General features: G+C 33.4%; 2 protein-coding genes across 4 annotated transcripts in view; both read left to right on the top strand.

Annotated features, from left to right (window-relative positions):
- LOC115237685 (uncharacterized protein DDB_G0284459-like) overlaps positions 1 to 2,686 on the top strand; it is a 6,436-nt gene extending 3,750 nt beyond the window's left edge. Inside the window, exons 2-5 of one of the 2 annotated variants that reach the window (XM_029810904.1) lie at positions 290 to 377; positions 726 to 1,063; positions 1,427 to 1,648; positions 1,727 to 2,686. In XM_029810904.1, coding sequence (XP_029666764.1) covers positions 290 to 377; positions 726 to 1,063; positions 1,427 to 1,648; positions 1,727 to 1,798 — 720 coding nt within the window. In that variant the 3' untranslated portion in view covers positions 1,799 to 2,686. The remainder of the gene's footprint in view (positions 1 to 289; positions 378 to 725; positions 1,064 to 1,426; positions 1,649 to 1,726) is intronic. The other variant, XM_029810903.1, reaches the window with a different exon arrangement.
- A 2,773-nt stretch (positions 2,687 to 5,459) lies between these two features.
- The window catches only part of LOC115237683 (5'-AMP-activated protein kinase subunit gamma-2-like), a 23,581-nt gene continuing 18,438 nt past the window's right edge, over positions 5,460 to 10,602 (top strand). The window contains exon 1 of one of the 2 annotated variants that reach the window (XM_029810901.1): positions 5,460 to 6,087. The gene's annotated coding sequence lies outside the window, so the exon portion shown is untranslated. Of the gene's footprint in view, positions 6,092 to 10,602 lie in introns of both variants that reach the window. The other variant, XM_029810900.1, reaches the window with a different exon arrangement.

The following is a 10,602-nucleotide window of genomic DNA, read 5'->3' as shown; positions in this document are numbered from 1 at the left end:
CTTTCCCTTTTTTTTTGATGCTAAAATAAATCAATAAAATTTCAAAATATCAAAAATTTTATGAAATATCTTGTGTTGCACTTGATGATGTGTGAAAAGCTTGCGTAAATATAATCGCGCTATCATCTATCGTGCGATTAAACAGCGATATCTAATCTTGCGCCGTCTTTGGTTCACGGTTTATAATAACTGTCTCGTAGTCATTGGAACTGTAAGAAATTCTTGAATGTTTGAAGTTTTATATTGACATTTTTTGGGGAAAAAAACAAACACTTTTTTTCTCTCTTAGGAACTTGGTTCACAACCACTTCCAACAATCGTGACGGAGGATGCGGATAATTCCGGCCATGCGTCTCAAGGCCACAGGCCACGAGCAGGTGAGTTAATAATTGACAATTATATGTGCAATCATTACATCTTTTTCTTTCGAAGCACGCGAGCAATATTCACGTTTTGCTAAAATATTCGCGCATATCATATATTATTATTATTAATTTTTACTTACTAACAAAATTTTAATTTTTTAAAACAAAAGGAAAAAGAATAGTATATGCGAGTAGAAGATAAATTGAATTATATACACATACGTAAAGCACAATTTATTGAGAGACAGAACAACAATTAAATAATTACATATTAGGTTAAATAAAAACTATCATACATTTTTGAATAAATGAAAAAGAATAATAATATAATGAGCATGGTCAAAATAATTTAACTTACAGATACATGGGGCTCGCACTCGAAGACGATTAGAAAGTCGAGTTATGGAAGTGCACCCAGTTCTGGAAAATCGACACCTCTTCCACAGCCGACCGAAGCGTCAAGCTCGTCCAGTTCCGGCAAGGGTGGTCGAAAGACTTCTGGTACTCGATCTGGTTCCACCAGTCGCAGTAATAGCCGTAGTAATAGCACGGAACGTAGAAGAAGCAGCGGTACTACGGACGACACCGCCAGTCCTACGAGAAAGCCGGCGCTCTTTGATGCTTTTAGGCCGAGGAGCAAATCGGATGCCAGCAAAAGGAAACCCAGTATTATAGCAAATATGAAAAGCGCCGTTCAGGTAAAAGAAAAGAAAAGTGTATTAAAAATGATTTGTATTACGATAATTAGCGGAAACTTGATAACAAAATATATTTTGGAATATACTTTTAAAATATGTTATCACAATATACATATTTACAGTATATAGTATAATATATGTACAATATCTAGTATAATGCATGCATTATATTAAGTTGTTAAAAAGAGAGATGCTCTTCTCAAGTAATTGAGAAACATGCAGAAAAGAAAGTAATTTTAACAATATTAGTATATAAAGTTGGAAAAATTTATATTTGGATAACATTTTATAATTGTGTGCATGCGTATATAATATTGTTAATTTTTATTTATTTTCTCTCTATTTCTCTCTGCCATTATCCAGCATTCCTTGCATAGAGGATCGCACGGGAGTTCATCGGTGGATGTACATACAGAGAAAGAATATAATCGAGATAGCCAGAGAGAACAGAAAGAGAATAAGGAACAAGGAAGTGGAAGACCTAGAGCTGGATCTGAAAGTAGCAGAAATCCTGTGAGCAAAGTTATGGATCTTATCAGGCACAGGAGTCATAGTGCCTTGAGTGCAGAGGATAAGCGAAAAGCTGTAAGTAACCCTTTACGTCTACTGAGACTGAATTTAATTTATTTATTAATTCAATAACAAACATTTTGAATTATATAGATTACTGCGAATATTTGTGCGATCAACTGCATATACGTGAATATTTTATGCATTCTGTTTATTGACAAATAAAAAAGAGTATTCGGAATTCTACTTTTATTGGTATTTAGCTTAGCTTTTTATAATTTATTATTTAACTTTTCATGTACAAACACATACACACACGCGCGCGCGCGTGTTAAACACGAATTTGTAATTGTCAGATACATTTCACGCAAATATAGAGTCATGCAAATATAATCTAGAATCTAGATTATATAGAAACATGGAACAAATCACGCGATAATCTAAACATAATTGGCGCGCGTCGAGAATTTGCCTTATTGTTAGTAAAGATAGAGGTCTTCTTTATCGCATGTAAGCAAGAGAGAGAGAGAGAGAGAGTAGGCAAAAACGTTTCCTATCTTTTTGCCTTTCGGTTCTTAATTTGGGATTAACAGAGAAATTGTTATCAAATGCATGGTGAATAATATTGTGTCGTCAGTAAAGTAAAGCAATGCGTAATCGTAATTCTAATTAAGTCGGTAATAAAGAAAAGGCATAATAATAACAAATGCTCGAGACATTAAGATAAGCGTTGTATTAATAGCATATTAATAGTGTAATTGCCCGTGTATTGAAATACATTCTGTTTTGATAAACAATAATAATTATAAAAGTAATTGATAGAGAATTTTCTTATTTTGCACGTTTTTCACGAGATATATTTAGGGGGTCGTAATCACACACACACACACACACACACACACACACACACACAAAATACACAGAGAGTATTTGAGTTTTTATTGTGAAAATCTGCATCATCGTCCGTATCATACGAGCAAAATTAAAAAAAAAATTCTTGTCTAAATATATAAGCTCGTAACTGCTTCATCAAAATGTTACAACAAAAATATATGAAATATGTTATATGTATATTTGCATGTATGTTATGTTTACTGTTTCAAGTATCAACATAATTTGTATGATATATTGTTTATCTGAAAATAAATTTTGATATAATCTAATCTTTCAATGATTTTAAAATAGTATATGCATCTAAAATAAACCATCAAAGCATTATCGTTTTATTCTATTTTGTATTTATGCTACGACTTGTTGATAAAGCATTTATGAAGCAATATTTATGTAACATACATTTTTCTTATCTTTATTCACACAACACGCTGATGAAATTTGGTCTTTAAAATCTACGACTGATGGAAATGTGTTTCGGGCATTAAAGATATATTTTTCTTGCTCAAGATGAGGCAATATAACACAAGCATTTGTCGTATACAGCTAATTTGTAATACGCTTGAATAACAAATTTTGTAAGTGACGATTCTCGTCGTACGAACAGGTGTCTCGACGGTGTTTGTGACAAAATACAACGAGTGCACAATACAGCCGTCGCTAGTGGGAGGTAGCATGTTGGCGTATCAAGCAGAAAAAGACAGGAAAGAGAGGCATATCTTCGCTCAGTGACTCGCCGTACTTGCGACACTGAACATGTGAAAAGAACGATCGTGCCTGTTACTTTTGCAGTAGTGTTTAGCGTGTGTATGTAATTGATTCGCGCGCGTAGATTGAGAAAAACTCATCGGACGATCGATTAGTAAGAGAGTAATTGCAACACGAGCGAGAGCTGTTTGGAAAATATTGAGACGTTTTTCTTAATAAGCAGAATACTTAAAAGATTGTTAATTTTTCTCCTTTGACGAAAAATTTCATAGAAAACTATTAAAATCGATTCAATGACAAATTGCGTCATGTGATGAATTATTAGCGATTCGTGAACGCTTAAAATCATAAGCATATCTTTCCGCATACAATGTCAATTTTGAAATTACAAACATTAAAATTCGCTTGATCATTAAAATAGGTTTTTTTTTTAATTGAGAAGAAAAATGCGTATGGAATCTGAAAGATTTACCGATCCTCGCTTAGCCACTGCGAGATCTAGATGAAAAACTTGTATCTCCTCCATTATAAGTTACAGCAAGACGGTTAATGTCACGTCGGGTTACCAACAATACGAAATTTACAATGGAAAAAACTCGAGCTGTTTATGCTGCTATGCTTTTCAAATCGCCGTAACAGTATTTGCGCTACTGGCTATCTTAGATAAATTACACGTGTCGCGATATTCTTTTGTCGACTGATGTCAAAAAAATTTTTATCTTTATTTTTATTCTAAATGCAAATTTAATTATATCGATATTATTATAAATGCATAAATGTAGTTATATAGATAGCGCGTCAAGTATATTATTATTTATTATTTAATAATCTAGATTCTAGATTATAAGAGTCAGAACAATGAAATTAATGACAAATATGGCGATTAAGTTGAGAAAATTATAAACAATTATCATATATGTGTACATATGTACATACATAGAGGAAAAGAGAGAGGAAGGGAGAGAAAAACGATATCATTCGTGATCGTTTGTAAGATGAGATGACCGAATGATAGCTGACACAAACATGTGTGCTGCACCTGTGACATATGTGCCACACCGTATTAGTAATCGGTTTTTTCTCCTCTCCTTTATCGCACAGACAACGCGTTAATACGTCCATTTTATGTAATGGCCACACGTGAAATTCATATTACCGCATAAACTGGAGAGACAACTCGAGAATCCAAGGAAATATCAAGGATGGAAAAGGAATGAGTTTTTGTCAATCGGTCAGATTCCATAATTAAGATTTTTTACTTTTTAAACAAGCAGGTCTTGTTTATAAAGTCCGCATATATAATTTGTAATTAAGAAATTTCAAACTCAATTCGTTAATCGATAAATAGGGTAAAACAAATGATGTAACTTTAATTATTCAGTTATGCGATTTACGACAAATCTAAAAGGTGATAGATACAGAAAATTTTGAAATGTCTTCATATTTTCGATGGATAAAGAGCGGGAAGAAGGACGATTGTTTCGGTGCAAAACCGAGAAGCCGCTCCTTGGATGCCAAGAGTCTTGAAGCGTCCGGCATTCGACTAATTTTGCAAAATGTATATATAATCATTTTTTTTTTTTTTTAAATAAACAAGTCTTTTTATATGCAAATAGTAATGGTCGTGCCATCGATATTGAAAATACCGATACTTTTTTTTAATTTTTTTAGTTTTATTTTGGTTAAGAGTAGAATTGCAGCATTAAGGGAAACGTATAATGTTACAAAAATTAGAAAAAATATAAATATATAATTATACAGGAAAGAAATTAATATACAAAGTAAATTTATAAAATGTGATGTAGAAAATATAATTTTATACATATATATACATACAGACAGACAGACAGATACATATACATTCATATACACATGCATACATCCATGCATACATACATACATACATACATACATACATACATACATACCTACATACATACATACATACATACATATATATATATTAGGTTGAACGGAAAGTTCGTGCCGTTTTTTGCTAACAGATGATATATATATATTGGTAATTATATTTACTATTGGTGGATTGATTTCTAATTATATATTTTGAAATTTTATATTTGCATGAATATGCACGTAGAATTAAATATAATATATAGTTGTCGGTACAAAAGTACACATCTATCGAGAATGATCGACCGTACGAGGGCGACAAAGTTTATAGCCTTTTGTCAAGATGGCGCTGTTGAAATTTTATGAATCGACAGCCGAAATTCACGAACACGTATTGCTATGCGGCGATTGCGGCGTGCGACGTGCGACGTGCGACGTGCGGCGGTGTACGCGGTGGATGGTAGATGGTAGATGGTGGATGGCGCGGTGCGAATGCAAATGTATCAAGTCAGTGGCAGTGGGCAGTGCGCGTTTCAACGGCAAACACCGACGATCGATGCCCGCGTGACTCGAAATCTGTTAGCGGTACATCGCACTTGGATGTTTTCGATACGGAAATTTCAAGTTTTTGCGTCTGTACAGTCATCGTCGCCGTGTCCTTTAAATGCGCGGCGCTCGTCTTCGAGAGACAAGCGTGACAAACGTGACAAACGTGACAAGCGTGTCAAGCGTGTCAAGCGTGTCAACAGTACAGGATGAGACCTGCGTTCGTCGTAAACATCGCTCATCGTCGCGTATCGCTGTGCGTCGACTGTGCGTGCGACAACGCTTGTATTGTCAGTGAGTTTGCGAAGGACGGTGGTATCGCGCGTTTTCGATAAATCGTACGGTACAGTGTTAATACAAGTTTCTTTTTTTTTCTTCTTTCTTTCATTGATGTTACATCATACATATTATATATGTGACTTTGTGCCCGAGGCGGAGTATATTTTTTCCTCTTCTTTTTTGTGTTCTTTTTAAAGAAAAGAATAGCATATATTATACAATACACGAGAGAACCAAAAGTAGGTGAGTCTTTTTATCACATGTTTACGTTATACGACCGAGAGACGCGTCTGCATAAAACGGATAAGATTCGCATCGTCTGGTATTTTTCTTGCGCTACATCATACGGTTATCGCTGTTGCTCTTTGCGAGTCTCGTCTCCTTTAAATGAAATGAGAGAGCTTAAAGTTGGTAAATTGTAAATTGCAAACTGAATACGCGGGCATCTATAACGCGGATCTTTCCGGCATCTCCTCATTCGGCATTCGACAATATTTCCTTCCGCTTTTCTCGTTATTACGTAATCTAAATGGAATGTGTCGCGATACAGAGCAAAAATGCGATTTTTACCGCTTAGGGATTAATAAGTCACCTAACCGACGACGAGAACGACGACGACATTGCAAAGTTTCTTTCGGTTAGTTGTACGTAACTACGTCATTCACGAACGGCATTGTTTTTCTTATTGTTAGCCGCATTACATGCATTTCTACTTAAAATGATGTATTGTAGAATGTGGAGTATGACACATCGAGCACACACATTTCTTCTCTCTCCTCAAAGAGAGAAAGAGAGGAAGAGAGGAAGAGAGGAAAGATAAATGTTAATGGGGAAAAACGATAGGTGGTGTGTCTAAAAGAAATAGGATTTTCCATTTTCCAAAGATGTAATTTAAACTGTTGTTTAGTTTTCATCCGATTCCTTTTGCGTTTGAGACTTTCGATCAAAGAATACCGCTTTCGATATAAGAGAAAAATAAAGGGGTCATTATTTATATACAAAAGTTAAAATATAACATAGCACGATGATAAGAAAAATCGAATAGTTTGATTCCCATTGTGCGTGAGCACATTGCGCAAGCATCCATGGAGTGTTTTCGTTGACCTTGAAAAACCGGTCTCTCGGAGATTCGTACATTGATCGTTCCATGTTCGGAGCCGGAAACGCTTAGACATAAAGTGCCTAGAAATGTTGATAAACTCTCAAGAGTGTTATATAAATGGTGAAAAATCATTTGTTAAAAGCCATATAGTAAATTTATGACGCGATACCAAGAGTTTTGTGCGCTCGAGTACACTCGGTCTAAAAAATAACATGCTACATTCATCAAGTTAGCACATTTGAAAAGAGCATAGTCTCAGCGTGCCTCGTATATAGATATTTGTACATACATCATGAGTCGAAACTGTGATAATACAGCTTCTAAATGTAAATGTTTGACACACATATTGCATGAAATATCGATACATGAAATTCAAAAATAATTAACGAAAAAATGTGTACAATATTAAATTACTGACGTATTAATTGATATAAATATATTATTAAATATTTTTGAATCAATAATCCTGACACACGAAAATCTAAATACGAACGCGCACGTTTTCCATTTGTCGATTCAGCATAACTTTTTGTATCAAGATTTTTTTACGCCGATTCTTTTTTTCCTTTTTTCCTTTTTTTCTTTTTTTTGTATGCATAATGTGTCACATTGCTTTTTTGTGATTCGCAATTGCGCGTTTGACGTTTCATACGATAAGACTGCAACTTTGATAACATTTACAGACGTAGCGAGCCAGATAGACTCAAACTCTCGTATATAAGTAAATATCATGTGACGTTACACTGGCGTATCACACATTTAATTGGAGAGATTAATCGATTAATCGACGCCCACGATATTTAAAGATCAAACTTGGAAACAAAACAAAATTACAAATAAAAAGTACGATAAATAACGAATTCACATTTTTCTCATTATCATACAAGATATTAAAACAGAAAATAGTTTTATGCGATTCACTTTGTAATGCATCCAACGAATCGTATATTTTAATAATTTTATGTATCGTTAAGTATCTTGTTATTACGACTTGAATGGTAACAGTTACCGGGCATACATTGTAGGAAATATAAATTGTTTGATATATTTAACTTATTCGTGTATATATAGAATTGATTATATATGCCAAGAGATGGAGTGAGTAAAAAAAAATTATTTGCACACGAGACAGAAATATCCATGGAAAAATATTTCCACATAAAAAATACATTGTTTTTTATTATAAAAATGTTATTAAAAAATTGATTAAAAAGTATCGTGACTTTTCTTGAAAATTATCTTGACAAAGAGAAGGAATTTTGAAAATACTTTCTTACTCTATGAAGTATATTTCTTGCATTTGAAACGGATGATCAATATTACATATACATAAATAAAGTATATTTAATAATTCGTGAGTAGTTGTTTTATTATTAATTTCTATCGGTAGAGGGGTGTACAGTTTAACTTAAAGTGAAATAGAATCCGCCGCGGATTTGTGCAAATTATTTTCAGGTCTCATGGGCGTTTTGAAAATTCAATTTATTGCATGCGTTTTGTTGCAAGATACATAGATATATTACGCACGGTCTTTTATGGGGGGAGGAGAGAAGAAGATTCAAGGTCTTTACAAATTAGCACGTACATAGTGTTTATGGTACAAATTTGCTTAAAACAATCGTTATTTGAAAATTGTTTATTGTTTTACATGTTTAAATTTGAATATTAAGATAATTTTTTTACCTAATGTTTTCAGTCATTTTATATGTATTTATACGTATTGTTTTATTTAGAAAACATGTTATTTATTATTTGCTAACATAAAACATATTTTTCGTTTTATTAGCTTTTGAATAATGTGTAAAAAATTTACAAAATTTTTCTCTTTTTCTTAAAAAAGAAAATATTTAAATTTTTATATTTTTAATCCATGCAAGTTACAAATTGAAAATGTAGCGTGTGCTTCTCAAGGATCTATGTACTGCAGTAACAATGCAATTTCTGTTTAAAAGTTTGCAGTCGTATTTGAATTATTACTAACTTTGCAATATGCAAAATGGTATTTTATTTTTATTTGTATATTTCTCACGCACTGTTGAAAATTCTCGCGCGTTCCGCTTATCTCGTATCACAAAAAACAATATTAACGCCGTCGTTTAACGAGATAAACGAGACATATCCGTAGGTAGTATACAAGTCACTACGAATCGCGCAATCTTCCTTTTTTTTTTTTCCTATCATGTACTATAACGTTCGAGTAAAATGATTGTTTGTCCTTTAATTAACTCGCAAATTTCCGCTCGAATCTCAGACTCGATTCGCTATCGTTTCGTTGTTGATTAGGTTGAACCGAAGCAACAATCTCTGAACGTTTGCCTCCTGAAGGGCTTCGATCGATACGACCTACTTCTTCCTCACCCTCGACCCTCGACCCCGAAATTTACCGTTTCGGAGACGCAATTGTAGAAATTGGGACAATGCCGGAGTACAACCGTTCCGGAGACAGAGTATAAATATTATTGTAAAATCGAAAAAGAGAATACACATGTAGTTTTGCGAAAAGTCTTAAGAAAAAAAAAGAGAAATTGCCAACAAGATAGAAACGACAATGATAATAATAGTAATAGTAGCTACATATTAATAAACGGTAAAGCTGTCGTTCTCGGCTGTTTAATAATTGGCGGCACTGTGACTGCTTCCGCTAATCACGCAATCAGTCTCGTGTCGTAAATGTTTCCTTCTGAATCTTAATTTTCTGCGTAGTGTGACGCAAAGCAGCCGCAGCTGGTGCGCGATGATCGTATATTTTGTGAGAATTCAGATATTTGACGCAATGTCCATTACTTTCTTTCGTCATGTTATATTATATCACGATTGCATTTTTACGATTCGGTTATCGTGACACGATCATTATTATTATTATTGGAAGGTAGAAAACCCTGCTTGTTACATATTTGTAACAGAGTTTGCTTCATTATAGCGTATCGTCGTTATTATATCCGTTACTGTTATGTACCGAGTTTATTTTTATCCGCTCTTATATTTTTAATATTTTAATCGGACGCTATCTCTAAAGCTAAATCTTATTCGTTAAAAGCGCTCGTTACGAAAACTCGATTGGTTCGCGAAGCTTTATTAAAGATTCATCCGCGTTTGCCAAAATTTAATTGGCATCAGATATGACTTTCATTTTCTTCCTGTTAGATTTTTGGTCCAATAGACGTAATACGCGCATAATTTTCTTCTGAAATTTTCGACGCGCAAATAGAATCGACGTAGCATGATGAAGCTATTCAATTAGCTGTTTAAATAACTTGGGTACAAGGTATAAAGAAAAAGTCATTTTTTATATTATCATTTTTGGAATAATTTTAATTTGTAAAGAAAAAAACATATATTATTCCGAGATGTTTGCATCGGAATTATATTTTAGTTTGCATTAAATAAATTTGTCGTTGAGAGAATAAAGCATTTTGCACAATATTTTCTTTGTGCGCAAAGTTGTGCGAATATATACTTTTTTTTACCATATGCGAAATAGGAAATATACGAAAGAAATATAATCCCCTACGAAAAGATATTATTAAATGTTTTAGAAAGGAAGGGGAGAAACTTCAAACACACACATACACACACATACACACACTTTAGTCAAATATTAGATATTGCTTAATCGTTTTTAAAACTTTAAGTTCTTTTAAAGTCGAATGCC

Source organism: Formica exsecta, unplaced genomic scaffold (assembly GCF_003651465.1).
Source record: "Formica exsecta isolate Colony F162 unplaced genomic scaffold, ASM365146v1 scaffold303, whole genome shotgun sequence".
In the NCBI taxonomy this organism is placed as follows: domain Eukaryota; kingdom Metazoa; phylum Arthropoda; class Insecta; order Hymenoptera; family Formicidae; genus Formica; species Formica exsecta.
The sequence above is the reverse complement of the archived record's forward strand: the minus strand, read 5'-3'. Positions and strand labels throughout refer to the sequence as shown.